Source organism: Excalfactoria chinensis, chromosome 26 (assembly GCF_039878825.1).
Source record: "Excalfactoria chinensis isolate bCotChi1 chromosome 26, bCotChi1.hap2, whole genome shotgun sequence".
Taxonomy (NCBI): domain Eukaryota; kingdom Metazoa; phylum Chordata; class Aves; order Galliformes; family Phasianidae; genus Excalfactoria; species Excalfactoria chinensis.
In genome coordinates, this window is record NC_092850.1 from 188,001 (window position 1) to 209,972 (window position 21,972).

Sequence of the window (21,972 nt, forward strand, 5' to 3'; positions counted from 1 at the left end):
AGCATCTGCTGTACCCAGCCCCAGGGATCACCTCCTAATAGCAATGGCTTCAATTTTCCCTTGTCCTCAGCTGTTTCTTGGAGTGCTGGCATGGTGTCATAACACAAACCAAAGGCAAAGCCTTTGCTTATCATCCTGCCTCTTACCTGCAAGAAGGAGGTAGGATGGTCTAGCTAGAGGAAGCCTCTTGAATGGAAAAGCTCTCCCTGTGTATTCATACTGCTAATAGGATTATCAGTTCAGCTGAGGCCCTCCAGCCATCCCCTTGCATTCAGCTTTTGAGGGTTTCGTTCTTACCCATCAGTACCGGCAAAGTGTTAGAAGAGGAAAAAAAGCAACATGCATGTGACCAAGGAGAAGTCCATCAGAGTATTTATTATCCAACATTCCAGAACAAAGATATTCTCCCTAAAGTGCTTTTTTTTTTAAGTTTTCTTTTTAATACTTTGTGAGCAACTTTGGACATAGGCTGCTTTCTGTGTCCCTTTCAGACTCGTGCTGGGTTTGCTTTAGTAGGCCTTGAGAAAGATAACGTTTACATTTGAGAGCCTTTGAGTAGGGAAAAAAGTCCTTGGGGGATCATCCGCTCTAATCCTAGTCAAACAATCCAGCTACTGCAGTAGCTTCTCAGCACATCTCTCTCCATGTAGTGCAGAGAACAGCGGCACAGGCTGCTATGCGCACTTGCTGTCTGTGCTTCTGCTGTTCCAGGAGGATTTCGTAGCATTTACAGAGGAGTTGCTGTTGTAGAAAACATGGCAGGTAGTGCAGTGACACTTGGTGCTGTGCAGTGGTATATTACTTACATGTGCCAGAGGCAACAGTGGGGAGGCTGAGCACTTTTTTATAAGCAAATTTTGTTGGACATTTATAACTCGGGTTAGTCTTGCTGGACTTTAAATGTTTCATAGTCTTCCGGAATAGTATCTGAGGAGATAGAAGTGAATATAAATTAGAAGCGGGAACGAGAAACAGAATTCAGCTACTGCTTGATATCCCTTCCCAGCTGCATGTGTGGGCTGTCCAAGAACAGATTAACTTCTTCAAGCCAAACGGCAGCAACTTCTGTGTTTGACCTCCACAATGAACTCACCATTGCAGCGGTAACGAAGGTTTGACCAAATAATGTTCTCTTGGGAGAAGCAGAAGACTCCCAGGCGCCCTCCTCGCATGGTTGTATCAAGGACAACTCCAGTGTCTGCTACAACCTCGGGGCCTTCATAGAAGCGAGCTCTAGAAGAGTACAAGCGTGTTGACAAGAGATTGACTTGCTCATAGAAATGGCTCCACAGTCTCTCTCCCTCCTCTTTACCACAGAACTGCACTGGAGATGCTTTCTTTTTGCGCTGAACTTCTGCTCAGCCACGCAAAGGAAGCCGTAAACCCTTACCTGATGTATCCAACCTGAGGCCGGTGTTGTAGGAACCAGCGGTACGATGTCTTGTCCTTCCAGCCCGAGTTGCGAGGGTCCTTCCACAGCAGTTTGACTTGGTCTGTGGTGTCCCCGGTGTGCCAGAGAGAATTGCGCAGATATTCACCTGGGCCTGTTTTGGATTTCACTGCCTAACGTGGAGAAAAAGTGGCAAAATGTGTGGACAAAGAGCTGACTGACCACAGCCGCTTCCACACTGCGTGCAACAAAGCAGCACAGCCAAGAAAGACCAAAATCCATCACTGACTTCTTTGTCAGTGCTTTCTTTACCTTCAGTTGAATACCGGGTTCTGCAACGGCTCGGAAGGGGTTCGCCTGCCAGTACGTCTGTTCCATCTGCTTCCACATGACAACATAAAAGCTGGAGCTGTCCTGGTAGCCAAATATGAAGCCAGCATAATCATCATCTGTGGCAGTGTTGACATGGAATGTGCCCTCAAAGTCCACTCCATTGAATGCTGTATAACCTGCAGTTGGTAGAAAAAAGAAACACTTTGCTTTCTGAGGTAAAACGTCGATCCATTTCTTCCTAGATTCAGATGGGGATGGCAGACCTTGCTAAGCTAAATCTGAAGACTCTGCTTACTACAAACAATATTTTCCAGGAGGTAGATGGAATCGTTTTGCATTACCTGGAATAGTTCTAAAAGCTGCACTGGGAAGTGCACAATAATTTCTTAATAGGATAAAAATAAGTGCCTCACCTACAGCCAAGCCAGGATCGCTGTTCATGGTTTGGACAATTTCCATGCCCTGTGAAAGATGAGCGTTGTCTGATTAGTATCTCCAACCCAAGCGTGCTGGCTTTCCTCTTGTTAAATGAGCAGAGAGGTACACCAGATGTGAGCCTCCATCTAGGACCAGGGCATTATTGAACAATAGCAATAAGCCTGAAGGCTTTCAATGAAAACTGCATCCAATTTCGTGCAGGCTTGCTACCACCACACTTGTCATCCAGTTCTGGAGTAGCGTCCTACCTGGTTAAGGACGATCCAGTTGGGGTCAATCTGTGCATCACCCTCAGGGTCCAACACAACTGTCTGGAAAGCCCTGAAGTCTGTTAATGTCACTTCAGCATTCTCTGGGCACACATCAATTCTGTCAATCACCATGTCTCTGTCAAAGTCCTCTTCACAAAGATTTCCTACGCCATCACCTAAGAGAGACAAAAGAACAAGCAAGCTTTCAATTTCCCCTACCCTTTGCATCTAAGTTTTACTCAGCTAGCTTTTAGCCGGCACAGCTTAAGGCAGATGCGTTGATACAAGGCTAAGAGATGTTCAGTGCATTGCTGCACTCTTCCTTTTTGTCAGTAGTGAAGAAATCCTGATGCTTTATCTCCTGCTTGTAGGAATGCTGTGAATAGAAGCAGCACCTCACACTGTAGGTACTTCTGGAAGTTATTATCAGGGTTATCGGCGATCTGAAGATGACGTAGAGCTGGTCAGGTCAGTACTGAGGAGGTCTCTTACCTCCTGCCCATCTGAAGGTCAAATTCCTATAGATTAGCCACTAGGAATGGAGAACCCCAAAGCAGAGCTAATGTGAATACATCTCCCTTACCATCCGAATCTTCTTGGCCAGGGTTAGGGACAAGGCGACAGTTGTCAGGGCCTGGAGGTTTCTCATCTGGAATCCCATCGTTGTCATCATCATCATCACATTCATCTCCCAGTCCATCGTTGTCTGTGTCCACCTGGGAGCTGTTCGGCACTGATGGGCAGTTATCCCTTGTATCTTGGTGGCCATCACCATCACTGGTGGAGAAAATGCATTATACAAGTAAAGATCATCCACTTACTTTCTTTTTCCGCCCCAAAAAAGCTTGCATGCCCTTTCTAGCAGCTGGAGTCCTCTACAGGAACAGGAGTAGTTGGTGATTTTGGCCTGTTAATATCATTGAGCTATTAGTTACACAAATAAAGAGATCAGAAATGTTCCAGCTGTAGCACATGAACAAATCTGTGGGGATAGCTCATGAAAAGCAAGCCTGATGTCTGCAAGATTACAGCTGCGAGGCCTCGGGCTGCACTTCCAGGAGCAAGTTTTCTGAAGTTAGAAGAAAATTCCACCTCCCTTGTTTGAATAAAAAGACACAAATTAAGGCCAAGCTGACTTGTCGTGGTTATGGACACGTGCCTTCCATGCCCATGTCCCCAAAATTCCGTATAACCCAAGCATAATATTTGCATCTTACCTGTCCTGGTTGGTGTCACAGACATCTCCCACCAGATCGTGATCAGTATCTTTCTAGGAAAATAAAGCAAGAATAATTTAAGCACAGGTCAGTGGGAGAACTGGGCATTAAAGCAGAAACAAGGGAGGTGCTGGCAGCGTCATTCAGATTGGAAACAGAGCTGACAACAGAGGGAGAGTTCCTACACATTGTCCTGGTGAATGTGAGTATGTCTTTCCAAACCCAGATGAACAGAGCAGTAAGGGAGAAAACCAGAGAGCACAGCTGCTTCCCTGACTTGTCCCCCTACACACTGGGACAATTTGCCCTTCAGGGACTGACTGTTTGCACTGCAGGACTGCAGTTAAAACTCACAAGTGAAAATCTCAGTGATATCAGGGATCTACTTCAAGCAGGTGATGTGGGGAACTGACTTGAGTGAGAGAGAGAGCTGTAACACTGCAGAAGTGGAAGTGCTTCCTTACCTGGTCTGGGTTACTGACTGTCGGGCAGCTGTCGCATTTATCTCCTACTCCATCACCATCACTGTCTTTCTGATCTGGGTTAGGAACTCTTTTACAGTTGTCCGCTGGATTTTTGATCCCTGTAAAACACGCAGAGAACCATCAAGCCAACAAGGCTATTTCAGTACATGCAGCAAGATCTCTTTTGGATGTAAGAGATGACAAAAATCGAGGACAACTGAATCTGTGCAATAAGGGCAACAGTTTTGGCTTTAGTGCATACTTTGCAGACTCGGTGTTACATCCTAATAGCTATGGAGGACGGACGGCATCATCAGCAGCTGATCTTGAAACACACTTCAGATTGCATCCTCACAGATACGAGGCACGCTGCTGTCCATACATGAACCTGAGAGGAAATGTCCCTAACTGCATTCCTTGGGAAGAGCTGAGCAATGTGATTCCAACCCGGAGCCGTATCTGTGCAGGAATGAGTGGCCAAGAGGATGACGATGGAGCTGTCTGCGGTTCCCTAAACTACGACAGATTCTTTTTCCTCTAAACTAGACGTCTACATAATTAAAAAAGAAGCCCAAGTTAATCTTGGCTATTTGACGTGGAAGATTTAGACAGTGTCTTTTCAAGGCCTGAGACAGGGAAGGAACAATCTAATTGGCAAAGCTGCGTGACTTCACATCCCACTTCTCTGCGTTTACCTACTACACCAGCAAATCATGCCAGGAGGGAGCTACTTGGCAGGAAGTAGCAAGACCCAAACAGCACTAGATGCACTGGAAATAACCTGTAAATAAATATGTATGTTTCAGGCCAGCGGCAATTGTGATTTTTGGCTTTTGAAAGCAGGCTTTGTGCAAATACAGCATCACCAGCTCACAGACTGTTTCTAAAGCCCTGACACATACTGCACTGAGCCAGCAGCTTCTAACCACTTGGATATCCCTACACTACTTCACAAGCTGAAATCACAGCACAAAGTACTGTCCTTGTCTGGGCTGACATCACTTGGTGTCATATGTCTTTCTGAAGCCTGAAACAAGTTTGACTTTAACTGCGTACAATAAAAGTGCTATAAAAAATTGTTCGCATCATCCTGCAGATGGATCTTTAACCCCTGTGAGAACTGAACTCTGAAGGATACTGGCTTGACTGCTCATCTGGACATTTTAAAAACACAAGTGTCCTTCATTCCAGCAGAAATAAGTTCCCTTGCACAGCATAAGCCTCTGATCCTGTTATGAGGATCTATAGCTTCATGCTGACCAGCTGTCTTGTTCCTACATTGGCACAGCTGCAGCTGCTCTTACCATCTCCATCTATGTCATCGTCACACTCATCTCCTTTCCCATCACCATCAATGTCCCGTTGGTCATCGTTCTTCACTTGGCGACAGTTGTCACAGGCATCACCAAAGTTGTCCTTGTCTGCATTGCGCTGGTCTGCGTTGCGTGTGTACACACAGTTGTCCTGCAGGAGAGAGGGGTTTGCTCTGAGGGCTCTCTGTATTCACATTAAAGCTGCAGGCCTTTTGCTTTGAAGGAGCTCTCAGTACATTTAAGTATGACAGGGTAAGCTGTAGAATTCAAACCTCAGCGTTTAATATCCCATCTCCATCAGCATCATCATCACAAGCATCTCCAATTCCATCCCTGTCTGCGTCTTCCTGGCCAGAGTTGGGGACAGTCATGCAGTTATCCTGAAAGGAAAAGAAGGATGAAGTGGCAGGGCATGCAGACAAGCTGTGCATACCATGGAACCTTTCAATTCTGCTCGCTAAGCATGATCTCAATAGCATCAAAGGCAGGGTGAGGCCTGCCTTCAAATCAGAACCACCCATTTCTGGCTGAGAATTCCCATCACGGACTGTTTCTAACTAAATATGTGAGAACTGCATCATACCTTGCGGCACTTCTTGTCAGAGCAGCGCAGCTTCTCATCAGGGACTCCATCAATGTCTGTATCCTTCCCACAGATGTAGCCGTTCCCTGCCCACCCTACAAGGCACTGGAAGAGAGCAGGTAAAGGGAGAGAGGCTGCTGGTGAGTCCCCTGGGAGGGGTAATGCCCCCAGAACTGAAGGATTTACATGAGAGCCTGCAGAAAACACTGCAAGTCCAGGCAGACAAAGCTCTACAGGTGAGACGTCATCTGAAAGAGGCACTGCAGCTACAGATGGCATTTTTAAGTAGTTCAAGTACAAACTCCCTGCTTATTTCTAAGCTCGTAAAGACAGATGCATCAGCAGAACTTTGGTCCAGGAGATGGCTTGAATGGCTTGTCTGCTTTTCCAGCTGCAAGTAGTGCTCCAAGGCTTAAGATTAATTAGTGCTTAAGACAACAAGAAAAACAAAAACAAAACAACAACAGCAAAAAAAAACCCAAACCACCCCAAACTGACAGCATGGAGAATCTGGGTTGTCAGGAGCAGCCCGTCTCCCCTGAGATCAACAAGAGCGATTGCCATAGCTCAGGTGTTAGCAGGGAGCAAATCTGAGCCGACGAGACACGCTCTCCAGGAGAGGGCAGTGGCAGACCCAGGAGAGCAAGCACAGTGTAGGAGAAATGGCAGTGAGCAGAGCCCAGGGCAGGGAGCACTCGGCCTTACCGCACAGGAGATGGACCCATCCCGCTCCACGATGCACTGTGCTTTCTCGTGGCATGGGCTGACTTCGCCGTTAGGGCAGAGTCTCCCTGTCTGGCTCCTGCAGCCAGTGATTTGATCCCCAACGAAGCCAGGTTTGCAAGCTCCGCACTTGTAGGATCCCTGAGAGAAAAAGCAGTAGGGAATTAACCACAGCGTGAGTCTGGGCAAACCTTTCCTGTCATCTCACCTCAGCAGCTGGACTGCCACAGTAATAGAGGCCCCAGAGCCTGAGGAAGGGGGATTTATGGGATGCTTTCCCATAACACTTACCCGTGTATTGATACAGATAGAATTTGGGACACAATTTCTGGCAGCGCCTGTCTCACATTCATTGATGTCAGTGCAAACCTACCCAGGAAGAACAAAACAGACATCAAGTTCACTCTTAAGCAGAGACGAAGTCAGATTGCAGAACGAGGACAACACTAGATGCAGAAACAAAGCTCCCAACACATCTTATAGGACTCAGAGCTCAAAGCTTTTCTTGAGACAAGACTGAACCAGTTCCCAGAAACATTCCTGACCCCAGGCAAGGTGTTCACCCTCTAGAGAGTCACCAGAGATTGCAGCCTGGTGAAATAGCTTAGCTCAGCTCAGCGTATCTGCTTACTGTCAAAGGATAGAAGAGAGTAAGTGGAGCAAGAAGGTCAAAGTCTGCATCCTATGTCCAGCTAGCAGCTCTCCAAATAACGCATGCCATTCTTGCTTTTGTCAGTATATTCTTATATACCATGGTAAGACCAGGTGTTAGTTTTTGTTTGTTATTTGAATTGTAATCTGTCAGTATCTGTCTATGCGAGGAGGAGCTGGGTACCAACTGGCTGCATTAACTCTCCCGTGTCCTGGTATGAGGGATTCCTCAGTCCAGATCCACAGCCTCAAATCTTGTCACAGATACGGCATTCTGACCAGCATAAACTCAGCAGCATTAAGATCTTAGAGTGGAGTGCTTTGCTGCTGATGTGCTTGGCAACTTCTTCCTGTCGCTGCATCAACCTTACCATCAATATGACACAATTATCTTGTAGTTCTCTCTGATTTCTTTGAGGGCTCTAAGACCCTTGAATTAATTACAGTAAAAGGGGGGAAAGAGTCAGTGGCTTCTGAAGGAGGAGTTTCTGTGCCTTACCTGTTTGTTGGCCCTGGCATAAGCTAGTCCAACCCCTTCGACCATTTGCCCAGTGAAGCCAGGAGGGCAGGGATCACAGCGGAAGCCAGGAGAGGTGTTAATGCACTGGACCTTTGGGAAGCAGGGGTTTGCACTGCACTGTAAAGAAGAAAGAAGTTGTACAGAACTGTGAGGCAGGCTCGCTCGGGGCCGGTTGTGAAGGCAGTTCCCAATGCAGGCAGGCCTTGCTGGGTAAGATCCAGCTATTGTGCTTTTATTTTCTAAGGAACAAAACAAAAATGCATAGAAGCTGCTGGCTTTCCTTACAAGTGGAAAATGCAGCTTCCCAGACTCGGTTGTTCTCCCAAGTTACAGTATGTGCAGACAAGTCAAACAAATAAAACTTCAGGACTAATTCTTCGTAGGTGACATCAATTGCCCAGGCAAAGTGCTGGCTTCACTTCACACTTTTCTTCCTGGCAGTCTCTGAATCCAGAGAACTGGGTAATTTCTTAAACTGGGTTTTGAAAAACAACAACAGTTGTTTGTTTACTACTCTGGGAAGCAATTTTCCTTCCCAAGTTGATATTGCTGCTTGCTTTATTCCTTGCTTTATTCCTCCAGCACTTTATTACTTTCACTCAGTTCTTAAGCCCTGTGCTAGCAGATGCTTTCCCATTAATACAGTACTTTCCACATTTTGGTGGCCAACAGATTATTACCAGCCTCAAAATGTCTCATGAACCTTTTTAACTTCAGCAGGTTTTTAAACTGCTGTAAATGCCAGAGAGGTGAAATGGCTTTGTGAGAGGTTTACAGTTACTTGCTGGACTAATAGGGGAGAATAAGACTATGGTTTGGGAACCACAGAACTAAGGAATCTTATGGGCACAGAAAATTAATGGCTGAGTAAAGCTTTGAATACAGACAAAATAAACATGATTAACTACCACACTTTATATCAAAGAAGAAAAAAGTTGAACAATATCTGCCTAGCAAGGTTTAATTTCATGGCAGAAATGAAGCAATACATGCGGTGTGCTAAGATTTACTGTATAAATAGTACTTGGGTAGCATTTGACTCTGTTCCACGCATAATAAATCTTATCTCTAACAACTCATCAGCCACAAGCTCAAAAGGTTTTAGAGCCAAAGGAGATGTTTTTAGTGCTCCTAACCCACCTTTCTGCAACCAAAAGATTAATTTTATTTGAGTCTGTCTTTTCTAGAAATAAACGCCTTGCTGTACTGGATCTATAACCAACGTGGAACACAGACTGAGGCGGGGTGAGGAACAGACTTTGTTCCACTGAAGTGATGTTTCTGCTCAACTGAAATGATGTTTCTGCTCCTAGGGGAACTGCAAGACTTTACTTACAGCCACAAGATGAACTTGCAACACTGCAAAGTGAGACCTTCTTGTACCTGCCAGCCCATCCTCCTTGTTTCTTACCTCATTGATATCTGTGCACTGGGACCCGTTCCCTGAATAACCTGGGGGACAGGGTCCGCAGCGGAAGCCAGTGCTGGTCTCAGTGCAGGCCACTCCAGGAAAGCAGGGATTTGGGACACATCTGTTAAACTGTGTCACAGTGATGACAGGACCCGTCACTTCAGTGTGTATGCCTAGAGGACAAAAAGAAGTCTAAGGAAGGAGTTATCTTTGCCAGGCCCTATCTGAAGCTGGTCCCGTTGTCTCAGATGTCCTGTGGATGAGACACTGAAATTCCCTTGTAGCTTTTTAATAGTTAAGCAGCTGTAGCTCTGCTTTGCAAATAGAGAAAAAGGAAGCCAGAAGCAGCAGCTGGACCGATCCCTGAGTCAGAGCAGACCAAAATAAAGAAATTAATCCAGAAGTCTTCGCTCCTATTCCAAAACTCCCGCCGTGCTGCCCTCCTTTGGGGTTAATGCCCTTGCTCTTGGAGTTCCGCAGAGAACAGTACTGCCCTCGGTTCCTCTACATCTACATCCCACTGGAAGCACAGACCCAGACACCTGGCTAAAGCACAACCCACACAGCACAGGCTGAAGTCTGGGAAGCGCTGCAGAGGGCAGGAAGCCAAAACTTCACTGAAGTCTAACTCAGGACTGTGAATAAACTTTCTAGAAGCTGGAGCTGTCACTAAGCTCCCACATCCACTGCCCCAGGGACTTTTTCCTCCTGCTTTCTCGAGCTTGATCGCCCAATTTTCATAATCTGAAACAAACAAACAAAAAACCCAACGCTATGTTAGCACCAATAAAATCTTCACTAAAACAGAGGCCTTCTCTCTTAACGCTTCTCCTTTTGGGAAATAGTAAGAGAAGTGCATATAACTGCTGTGAGCCACATCGTTCAATGCATGATGAAAAGAGGCTCCGGTTCTACAGCAAGGAGTATAGGGAAGAACACACATACAGCACAAAACCAAGTGGGGACGTCAAGAGATCAAGTAACAGAGAGAAAGTTCAAGACAGTTTTATGAGCGAGTTACTAAAAGAACTGGTGTGGATGGATGCATTTCTGCACTACAGGTCCCAGAAGCTTTGGCTAATCTCTTTTCCAGCAAAAGCACAATCTCTCCAAGTGTAGAAACAGTTATTGCTCCGCCCTCCAAATGTACTGGCAAATAACAGAGCATCTCCACGAACCATGCTTTCTGAAAGTCAGATGTATTGGAAGTAAGTTCCAGTCCAGAAAAACCATTTAGCGAGGAACAGAGGGCAAGATGTACATGGGAGAATTTATGACCCTGTTTCCCGAATCCTCTGTAAACACCCTTTTTTGCTTGGAAGGTGACAACGTTAGATGGAACGAGTAGCAGAGCAATGCCTCTTGGGGGTGATGTTCTCTTCCACTCTCAGCTCAAGAGTAGCCAACTATATCCCACAGGACGGCCGGTGTGCATTCCCAGGCAATCCTAACATAGACCACGGGCTGGGTTATTAAGAAATGTGGTTGGGCAGCTTTCTGCACTAGAACACAGCTACCCTGAGAAGCGCAGCACTGAGTGTCACAGAACCATCAATAAAGTTTATTTTAGAAGCTGTGGATGTGAGAAAATGCAGAAGATTTGCTGGAAAGATAGGAGATCTTTAATGCTACTTCTGCACTCCATGCTCAGCAAAGGGGTTATGACTTCAATTGCCAATGAACTATGAGAACAGAACAGAGCGCCGGGCCATGCGTGCAGAATGCCATGGGGGGAAAAACAGCATCACTAACACCAAGTATTACTCTCTGACACTCAGGGTAGCTGTGAAACAAGCTAATTCCTTAGGACAGATGGTCACATATGGCGTTTTACTACTTGTTTGGACACAAAGGTATGAAGCACGTGGAGGAAGCAGCTGAATATAGGGCTCAACTCAGTACTCACCACAGGCATCACACTCCATGACTGTGTTCTTCAGGAATGTTATCTCCTTAATCTAGAAGAAAACAAGAATCACCACTTGGCCAAAGGCTGAGTTTTGCTGCCACGCAAGCTAATGATCCCACTGCCAGAAAACAGGGTGTCTGAGAGTGCACAGCCACTTACCAACAAATTAACTCTTACCCCTAAGTCTGTGTTGCAGACACTGTGGAAGGTGAGGTGGAGTATTCCTACAGGTTAACTAGATAATACTGTTCTGTCACAGATGCTGGAAACACTCTAAACACACAAAAAAAGTGCCATGGACAGACAGGAATCTACTTTATTTGTGTCTTCTGCTCTATAAGATGCTGAATTAACAGTTCTAGAGAAGCCTGAGTTATTTAGGACTAGAATGAATGACCTCAAGTTGTGCCAGGGGAGATTCAGAGTGGTCGGGCTCTGGAATTGGCTGCCCAGGGAATTGGTTGAGTGATGGTGATCCCCGGAGGTGTTCAATAAGTATTGAGATGTGGTAGTGAGGGACACAGTTTAATGGGGGAATATTGGTGGTAGGAGGACAGTTGGACTGGATGATCTTGGAGGTCTTTTCTTACCTTGGTTATTCTATGACTGTGTGATCTGCAGCTCAGATATAATATAGACAAGACCAGGAGGAGGTTCTCCTGTGTGCCACTTCTGCAAAAGCACAGGTCACCTCTGACCTTGTTTGTACCATTTTTTGGCCCTAATGCCCTCACCATGGAGACATTTCGAACCTACTCACAAACACTCCTTATTCCAGACTTCCTCTGTTCTCCTCTAGGCTCCTATTCCTTCAAGCTTTCTTCAACAAAGAGATAATCTGTCACACTGGCAGTGAGAAGATGCCGTTGGAATATGGGACAGGCAAAAATAAGTGCCAGTCTCAAGCTAAAATGTTCATGACTGTAACATCTTAGACATCCTAGCAGGCTGCTTTCCTGAAAAAGCCTTATTGAGCAGCCAGTGCTCAGGCACAGTGTGTGACCACCCTTACACGCCCCGTGGACTTCGTGTTTCCACTATTAAAGACATTTCACTTTGTTCTTGGACAAAATCATCTGCTCATGTCTCCCTGCCAGCTTCCACATAGAGCAGCAAGATTTCGTTCTCATGTTAGATTCTCTCTTTCCTCCAACGTGGTCCAGGGTTACGGATTTCGAACAGTTAATGCAGAAGTGCATCTAACCCAAATCCCCAGAATATACCCCATTGGGAGCAGGTGACAGAACACAGAGGGGAGCTGTTGGAGAGCTGCTAATGAATATCAGAGGTCCCTTTGTGCCTAGAATTCTTCAGCCTTTGGCTCAGGAGTCAAGACCTGGGCTTTTCTTATTCCGCCTTTTGCTGTCCTTACTGCCAACATCTCTAGATGATGAATCAAGAGAAAGTAAGTTTTAGAAAACCTTTGCACAAATTCAGGCTTTATGAACTGCCTCCTGGCTTTCCAGTGACGTATCTCAGTTTGTCTTCCGGGGAAGGGCTTTCTTGAAGGTGCCATTTAAAAAAAGCCCATGGATTAAAAAAAAAAAAACAACAACCAAAAAGAGCGAGAGAAAGAACAAATAGAAAATCTATATGGAGTGTAAGCACTAAGCTGGAAGGGAAGACTGGAAATCATTGCTCCAGGCTGCCAGGAACCATGTCTGACCTGATTCCTAGTAAACACTGGGCATTTATGCAGAAGCCTGAAATCTGAGAGTAACTCAATGCAACAGATGTTTTTGCAGATTAAAGGCCGCCCAGTTTGGGCTGGCACACAGACTTGTCTGCCATTCCAATTAGCTGGCAGGCAGAAGCTGCTGCCCTCAGCTCCCAGAATGGATAAAGGGAGAACGGAACCTTTTTCTATACCTAAAAGAGTTGACCAGACAAACCACCACCTCCTCGTTAAAATGGGGAAGGATCTGAGCACCCAAGAAGTTCCACATTCCCTAAGAAAATACCAGAGCCAGGAAGGCTTAGGATTAAAACAACAAGAGGAAAGTGAATACAGAGCTTGTTTAGACTCCATTCAACTTTCCTTTCCAGGACCCTAATGGACGGCTGAAAGGTCTCTTCCACCTTCCAAGTTTGGATGTTACTGATTTCAAGTGCCCACAAAACCAAGGAAAAAGTGACTTGTTTTTCCAGTAAAATATACAGCTACTGCATGTCCCTTTTTTTTTTTTTACTTTTACGAGTTCATTCTCTGTGTGTGCTGCTTTTCAGACAGCAGACATAGTTCCCAGCAGCAGAATCTGCAATCAGATGAATCTACTTTATCTCACAACAACAGACCTAATGGTGAGACCACCTCTCGACCCTGGTGTTCAGAGCAATAATTCTATTGCTTATTTCACCCAGTGCAGGCCTCCTTGTCCCAGAACTCAGCACTTAAGGCAGAAGATTCAGTGACTGACCTTGAGCACCAGACAAGGATTAGATCCCTTTCTTACTTACCTGCTGTTTCAACAGGTCTCGAACCTCCATTAGCACACGGTTAGTTTCTCTCATCTCTTCCAGCATTTCAGGCCCAACTTCAACTCCTATCAAAAACACAGGGGTTGGGAAAAACACAGAAGAGCTATTAGCATTACAAGCCAACTGATGTCATTAACTTATATTTGATATTAAAGACACAAGAATCCTCCACACCAGTTTATCCCAGTTCCTAACTGGAAGCTTGCTTGGAAGTAATAAAGACTTGCACATAGGCAAGGATTTGCTCTCGGTGGTGATAATCAGCCAAGCTTGTCACTCAGGTAACAGCTACCTCTCAGCAAACAAATTGTCCTGGCAGCCTGGCAGTTGTGGTAGCTGTTAATCTGGCATAGTCTGAGCAGTTCACACGTTGGAAGCCCCTGCTGCCAAAAGAAGCAAATTAATAATTCAGTGCTGTAAAAGTTACTATGAAGGGCACAAGTAAATCAAAGCTCTTTGCTGAGTCTATCCCAAATGTGCTGCCAAGCACTGAACGTGGAAAAGTAGCACCTCAGCCTGTTCTCAAGGCTCAGACTTCTTGCTGTACAAAGCTGGGTTCATTTTGGGTAGTGGCAGTTTCAAAATGCTTTGCAGTGGCTTTGGGACACAAAAGGTACATCTGCATCCATGCATGAGTTTTCCTTCTCATGTGGTAGATTCTAGACTTGCCTCAGATACTGAGGCATGCTAAAAATCCAGTCTACGCTCTGCATCTCAGCTCTGAAAGAATGAATGGAAGTTGCTTACTGTTTCCAAAAATATATACGAAAATATGAATAATTTGAAAACAAATGGACAGAAAGTTCAACTCTGGTATTCTCCCGACCGTCATAAGAAAGTACAATCTCATTTCTCAAGGCTTTCCTAGATTAATTCATCTATTAACAGACATCACACCTTGCCTACAGTGTAAGCAAATCTTTATGAAGACAGGAAGACATTCCTTGTTTTATTGAAAACAAGGAGCTTGCACATAACTGAACTTCAAAAAGGAGCTTTGAATAAGCTCTGCATCAAGGCTTCAGGCAGCTCTGTTATTTTTGTTAGGGAAGAATTTTCCATTCCTAATAGCAAGATATATCTCAAAATAAGTGTTTGCTTTAAGTTTCAGATTCACAATAAGGAGTCAACCACTCAGGAGCGATTCCCAAACTAAATCTATGCACTTGCAGACATTTCTATTACCGTACATCTTTCTCTATGGGCTCATTCCCTTCCCACCAGCATGCATTTGAATCTCTTGGTACAGTCCTTGAGGCTGAACGTCCTCTAACAGGCTGTTCAGAGAAGTGGAACTTCTGTAATGAAGCAAGCTGAACTAAGCATGGCTAAGCTCCTAGAAGGCTACTCTAAGCTCCAGGTGCACAAGCAGAGAGAGAATATCCAAGGCTCCTGCTATAGGATATCCTATATGGGCTATTTTCTTCATCACCTACAAAGTGCAGATTAATACAAAGCATCTCTTGTAGAAATGTCATAAAACACAGCGTTGCCATTTGCCCCAAGATAAATGCTTTCCTTAAAAACACATCACTAATCAGGCAGGAAAGAGGGGGAAAATCTAAGACTGAACATTTACAGAGTCCGGCTTTGAGTTTCATACAAGACTACAAAATCCCTAACCACTGCTTGCAGGCTTCAGCAGGCGTAGCTGAAATGTTATCTTCTTGTTCATTCCCTGCTGCAAAACAGAATATTGAGAGCAGCCTAGAAAGCACAACAGTACAGAAAATATCGAGAAAATGCGAATTTCTTACCTGCTCTTCTTTGCTGACATGATGAAAAAGGACAGGAGAGGCAGAGGAGAAAAACAAAGGCTAGAGCTGAAATCATCTTCGAATCTCCACGCAGTGTGGATGTATGGGCTTCTCTTGCAACTACTTTTTAACCTGCAGGTTTGCCTCTGCTCCCCATTAGTATCTGTGGTTTCCTATTTATGAAGTTGCATTCCTTCCTCTGAAGTTCTTATTCTGATGCTGGACGACGGGTGGACGTCATTTCTGGCTGCTAGTCCACAGAGAACGTTACAAAAGTAAACAATATGAGAAACTCATCAGGAGAGTAGTTTAATTTTTTTTTTTTTTTAGATCAGCTTGTACCAAAATAGGTCAGAAAATTCCAGAATTAAATGGATTTTTTTTGGATCGGGGTTTTTATTTCTTCTTCATGGACGCAGGATAGACGGATGATTCATATCCCTATCCCTCACAGATTTTCCTTCTGAAACTACTCACAACATCACAAAAGCTATGAGACATCTGGACCCCAGTGGAGCTTCAGAAAAGGCTCTTGTAACACCCCAAGGCAGTTTTACCACTCATGCTTGGGGTAGAATTATCGAGTCACTGTCCAGCTCCATAGAGGGGCTATCACACCACTTTTAGTAAGGGATCTGGCAAATGGATCGGTCTTAGAGGCTGACATTATCTCATTCCCCCCCTCCCCAGGCTTGTCTAAGGGAAGGATGCAGTGCAGAGGTGACAGCATGAAAGGAAGGGAGACTGTGCTGCTTCTTGTCTGTGAAAGAATGAGTCTCAGTCCAGCACTTTCCCTCAGTCAGTCTAAATCCAGCGCTTTCCACCAGAAGACACAGAGCAGATTGAGGAATCCATCCAGAGCAGCCAAAGAAAATTGGCCCCCCAAAAATCTTAAAGCTATTACGTGAAGGAAACTGCAAGTTAAACCATGGCCTGTAAAAAGGTGAGTCTGTAGAGCAGTGAAATTCCTGGTCACACATTCTCACTGTTTGATTATGAAATCTATTAGTGTGTTGATCATCCAAAATCCACGGGGACACCACAGACAGGAAAGCCCCAGAAAACAGTAGTTCAGTCTTTACAGTGTAATAGAAGCAGAATGTTTGGATATTTACAGAAGGTTTTTGTCCTCGCTTTGGCCTCAGACCTCCCATATTCAGGAAAGGCTTCCCATCCCTGTGGCTATGCACAATTCTTGGAGGTAACTGTGTAGTCCTGAGCGTGCATGTTCAACACAGCATGCAAACAAGTGTTAGTTCTATACTACAAGAAAGCTGCAGCAGACAGATTTCACATGTTCTCGCACCAAATACATTTATACTAAACATTAATTTAGTTTGCCTACGTTACCCTTTGTATGATTCCGCTTGTCTGGAGCACGTCACCTCGTGTTATGCACAGCAAGTGACTTTGTGGTGTGAACCCAAAGATCAAATCAACCACGTAGGTTTATTTCTTGTGGTGAGGGAAAACAGCAACAAAAAAGGAACCATTTAACACGAGGCAATTAAAATATGAATGCATTTTCTGCTATCCAAGTGGAGTATTAATTACTTGATGGTATCAAGACATAGAACCAAACAAACCTACATTCAAAAAGCCTGAAACTCAAACACCTAATAAAAATGTTGCTTGAAAGCCCATTATCTAAATAACTGGATACTTCTATGTTTCTAAGCTTTCAGAGGCCAAAAAAAGGAAACCAATTTTTCAGCAGAGGTTGTGGGCTGCCTGAAAACAACCATTTTTAAGGCCATGTGAAGTTGGCTTGTATAACAGTGTGACCCCCAGCCAGCAAGGGAGCAGTGTTAGCGTCCAGAAAGAGCTGTGGGAGACTGTCAAGAGGAATCATGATTCTCCTGTACAGAGCTCAGCCTTTTTCTGAACGCTTCCAGCTGCTCAGAATGACAAACCCTGTAGCAATACTATAAACTGGTGATCACGTTCTGTGTAAAATCCACAAATTTTTAAGTTACGCCCATTATTTAGCATTCAAACTGACCCATCAAAGCCAGAAGTTCGAGTATTTTCTTTGGTTTTTACTATGGACTGAAGCAATTCAAGTAATTGGCAGAAAAAGAAGAAAGCTCCCAAACTCTTCAAGTCACCGTGAAGGATGGATGGTAAAAAGAGAATCTCACTCTTTCAAATACGTTGTATGGACAAGCTGCAAGCTAAAGGATTTAAAAGAGTAAGGGCTACCAGCAGTGATGCCAGCTCTCCTCACAGGGAAGCAAAAGAGAACTTTGGCAACATGGACAATCTTCAAGCTCATCACCACCTGATTTCCCTTCCAAAAGTCACTGATAATTAATTTGTTAGTGGAGGCTGGAGAGTAAACTGGACACACAAAACATGTTACCTCTACATGACTGCTGATGTGTTACAGCACAAGAGAGAAACTGTTTGTATTTAGATGCTGCAAGTCCTCAAACTCAGTGACATCAGGAATATTCACTGCTGAGAAATGACATCCATTTCCTCAGCAACAATTAGTGTGGGACAGTATGGTGACAAAATAGTGCTTATTGATCACTAAATGAACGGAACCGAGGCATATTATATTTACATGAGGCTAATTATAACTGATGTCTTCTGGATGCGAAGGCAGCCATCAGTGTATCTTTACAGTCTAGAAACCTGAAGTCACTTCTCTTTATTCTATAACAAATGCTGGGATCTTTTCTTTTCTCTGATGGTGTTAAAATAACTGCACAGAGAAAAATGCAGCTTCTTCACAGCTTTCTGAAGCTGACCAAGACATGGTGTCTCCACAAAATGAGGTCATTCCTACCCTTATTTTCCTTGGACTCATTCTTCATCTTTCTATATTCAGATCTAAGGGCTGGAGATCCCATAAATCATTGCTGCAGTGCAGCTCTAGCACACAATAGTAGATCAGAAAGCATTGGGTCATGATGTGATTAATTCTGGGTACCTGCTCCTGTTTTAAAAGGGCAAGTTAAAGAGTGAATGATATACTTGAACTTGTTATAATCATCTGATGGGGAAACATCTTCCAGATTTGCCAGTAAAATTCATTCTTTTTAAGTATTATTGATAAAAATAAATTAATAAAGCTGAGCAGTAGATGGTGTTTATCTGGGCTTTGGCATAACAGTATTTCTGCACTCTGTGCAGTGCCAGGTTAGTTACACCTTTTTCCCCGGCTGGAGTTGACATCACAAATGAAACAAGCACACAAACAAACAACAAAAAGAAAAGCTCATGCTAGTTTAAAGTTTAAATATTTTCCATCTCTGTGTTTTTAACTAATGTTTGCCAAGCAAAGAACAAAAGTCAGAAGGAAAAAGTTATTTTTCAGTCTTAAGGTCAAGTTCTAAAAATAAGTGAAAAACACCTCCACTCTCCAAAATAGCATGCTAAGTGTTTTACAGTGGTTCTTATATATATTTATGGCCACAAGAAACAAAATTATTCTAGAAGATAACCAGTAAGAATTTTAAGATAATATTTTCTACTTTCTGTAATGGGATCAATAGGACCTATGGCATTCTTGAGCCACATTTCTCTACCCTGTTCTTAAATGCCTCCAGTGATGGAGGCTCCACAACCAGCTCAGAAAGTCTCCCAGTGCTTTATATTCCCATTGCTAGAAAACATTTCCAAGGGATGCTCTTTAGGCCCACTGCTTTTCTTAATCACCATGCACACACAGAGCAGATCAGTACCTTCTTCAAAGGAGCATTATCTATTAGAAGACGTGCATTTCAATTCAGTAGTATTACATGAGCCTGATAATGTAGGTAGGTTTCCAGCTTTCATACATCCACTATAGAAAGGCAGAGATAAAAAAAAACCAATGGTCATAGTCAATGCAGGCTGTCAACTGTTAGGTCTGAGTCTTCAAGGCTGAACTAAGTCATAATCAGTCATTTCTATTAAGTGCCACCATTAATAAAACTGTCAGTGTCATGGAAGATGCATTCTCTGTTCTGGTGAACTGTGAGATTACGAATGAAGCTGAACTAACCTGACACATTCATTCAATGCTCATTTCTATTTCATTCATGTGTAATAAACCCAATACATTAGAACTTCTCAGCATCTATTTTGAATGCCATAGATGAACATTGGCAAATTCTAGAGACAGACATTGTGGAAAGGGCTGGACAGTGAAGTCTGATGCCCAGCAGTGAGCAGAATCATTAGTCTTGTCCTACCCTTCTGCTGAGTGTTTCCAGCCAAAACAAACTTCTATCTTCAGAAATCTGCAAAACATGATTTTACGGTTTGATTATGTACAAACAGTTATTTCATCTGTTGCTAAAACACAGTCTCAACAAACAGGATTCCTAAATGATTTATGTTTAGAACTATTTGTGGCCCCAAGGTAACAATGTTTAGGTAGGAACTAAGTAATGTAAATAACAACACCAGTGATTTAGGAAAGGCAGATTCACTATTTGACATCAACATCTACAGCAAAGAAAATACTGTAAGAAAACTCCATCAGTCAATACAGAGTAACAGCCTCACCTCCTCTCCATGTGCTTCATTCAGTGCAAGATGCAATAATCCATTCAAGGTCGTGCTCCGTGACTTGTTTGAAGAGTTACAGCTTGCTGAAATCTGGTTTATGTCTCTTAACTTCAGCTATCTAAGGGAAGCAAAATACTGAAGGTCACCAAAGACTTTTTATAAGTACTTTTAATGTTACTCTCAATTAATCAATGGCAAACTGCAATGACAGAGAACCAAGCCTGCAAAAATATAATAAATGGACGCGGCTCCATTGTGCACTACGTTAACTTCATCATTAATTCTACTTGTTTTCCACTCTACTAATGGAATTTGAGTAATATCAGTGAAGTCATTTATATGAACTAAAAAAAACAGTTACGCAATCTACTGTGGCTATAAGCAGAATGACATAACACTGGCCACAACCACAGCATCGAATCAATTCTCACCCTTTGACAGGGAAGTCCCCTGAGAGGAAGTCACCACATTACAGTACAGAAAGTGAGGCCATCCTTGAAGTAAGATCAGAGCTCAGAAGGGTCAACTTTCCTGCTTATTCCTGCAACACTGTTAGGAATTTGATTTCTTTTATCCTTTTTGTATACAAATCTGAGTTTTAAGGGGACATCACTTCTACCCTGAACAATTTCCTAAGGGTTTTAGAATGTGAGAAAACACCAACAACTTGAAGATAGGGTACAGAAATAGCTGAAAATGGTTAATGAAAAAAAGCTGCAGAGATGACTTCCAACATCTGAGGGAGAACTCACACATAAAAAGCAGATGAGCTGAAAACACATTCCAACTCTTTGTTTTATCCTTAACTCTTAGTCCTCAACCAACACCAGAGACAGAACCAGCATGAATGGTCTCAAGGTTTTCCACCATTTTTGCTCTTAAATAGCCAATACAACAAGTGCTTCAGTCTTCATTGCCACGATATTCTTCTGAGGAAGACTGCTGCATTACTTGGTTACTAGTAGCTCCATCTGAGAACTCACCAGAAACAGTAGGAGACGAGGCCAGTGACAGGACTAGTGAAAAATCTATAAGGTAGGTCTGAGGTCTATGTGAAGAAAGGCTGAAATATGAGATTTCGAATGCAAAATCACCCCGAGCATTGTTCCTCACTGAAAATACGGTCCAAAACTTTGTCATCTGCAGACAGATCATAGCACCATTGGATATTCTCCACTCCTGGGTCCTCGCACTGATAATCCCCTTCCAAAATACGTCAGACGTGGTGTCATCACAGCGCTGTCTGAAAAGAACGAAACACCTGGAACTAAAAACTCTCTTTACAAAACTGAGGGCAGGAGGCCAAGCAAATTGCTTTTGGAAACCCACAGATTTCATATTGGCCCTCATTCGGCTTCGTTATGCCTCTCATTTAAGCCTGCCAGAGACAAACTCTGACAAATCAGAAGGGCAAAGGACTGAAAAGCAGAAGCACGTCCAGATTGGGAAGAGCTGTGTCCCATCTTTCCCTTCTCAAGCAGCTCGCTGTAACGAGGCTTACAGATGGGGGTGTAAATTGCTGCCAGAGCTCCTTCTCCTCACCGCCACCCTGCTCAAAACTATTCCCCAGCATATGTTGTAATCGTGCACCCAGGAGGGTTGTTAAAACCTTACAGGAAACATCTCACATTTTTTCCTTTACTATTCATGCCATTTTCTATTATAGACAATAAAGACTTCTAACACTGGATTAAGCTCATTTGCAACAATGAGCTACTATTGCTTCAAGAGCCAGTGGGAGCTCAGACTCATTGAGGGAACTGGGAATAATTAACTGAAAATAAAAGAAAAAAAAGAAGAAGAACAAGAAGACTGAAGGCTGTTTTGACCAAGGGAGATGCAAACTGATGCGATGGTTAAGCCATCATGTCTTGCTGGAAATTATTGTTGGGAGTATCATTAATGCTTGGAGTATGCAGTTCTTGCAGTAAAACTCTTTTGGCTGTAGTCTCCCTTTTTGGTTTTTGCTACTAAAAGACACCTCCCAGAGTCATAATGACAATAACACAGTTTTCCTGATTGCTTTCACTC

General features: G+C 43.7%; 1 protein-coding gene across 1 annotated transcript in view; it reads right to left on the reverse strand.

The window, feature by feature from the left end:
* Positions 1–345: 345 nt before the first annotated feature.
* The window catches only part of COMP (cartilage oligomeric matrix protein), a 29,698-nt gene continuing 8,071 nt past the window's right edge, over positions 346–21,972 (reverse strand). The window contains exons 2-22 of the mRNA XM_072357410.1: positions 20,925–21,184; positions 19,939–20,059; positions 15,439–19,670; positions 13,661–13,746; positions 11,201–11,252; positions 9,295–9,467; positions 7,863–8,000; positions 7,004–7,081; positions 6,695–6,853; positions 5,990–6,094; positions 5,679–5,786; positions 5,398–5,557; positions 4,094–4,212; positions 3,630–3,682; positions 2,996–3,189; positions 2,410–2,588; positions 2,137–2,185; positions 1,703–1,899; positions 1,391–1,563; positions 1,094–1,233; positions 346–927 (exon numbers count right to left, since the gene is read on the reverse strand). Of these exons, the coding sequence (XP_072213511.1) occupies positions 881–927; positions 1,094–1,233; positions 1,391–1,563; positions 1,703–1,899; positions 2,137–2,185; positions 2,410–2,588; positions 2,996–3,189; positions 3,630–3,682; positions 4,094–4,212; positions 5,398–5,557; positions 5,679–5,786; positions 5,990–6,094; positions 6,695–6,853; positions 7,004–7,081; positions 7,863–8,000; positions 9,295–9,467; positions 11,201–11,252; positions 13,661–13,746; positions 15,439–15,514 (2,286 nt within the window). The 5' untranslated portion in view covers positions 15,515–19,670; positions 19,939–20,059; positions 20,925–21,184 and the 3' untranslated portion in view covers positions 346–880. The remainder of the gene's footprint in view (positions 928–1,093; positions 1,234–1,390; positions 1,564–1,702; positions 1,900–2,136; positions 2,186–2,409; positions 2,589–2,995; positions 3,190–3,629; positions 3,683–4,093; positions 4,213–5,397; positions 5,558–5,678; positions 5,787–5,989; positions 6,095–6,694; positions 6,854–7,003; positions 7,082–7,862; positions 8,001–9,294; positions 9,468–11,200; positions 11,253–13,660; positions 13,747–15,438; positions 19,671–19,938; positions 20,060–20,924; positions 21,185–21,972) is intronic.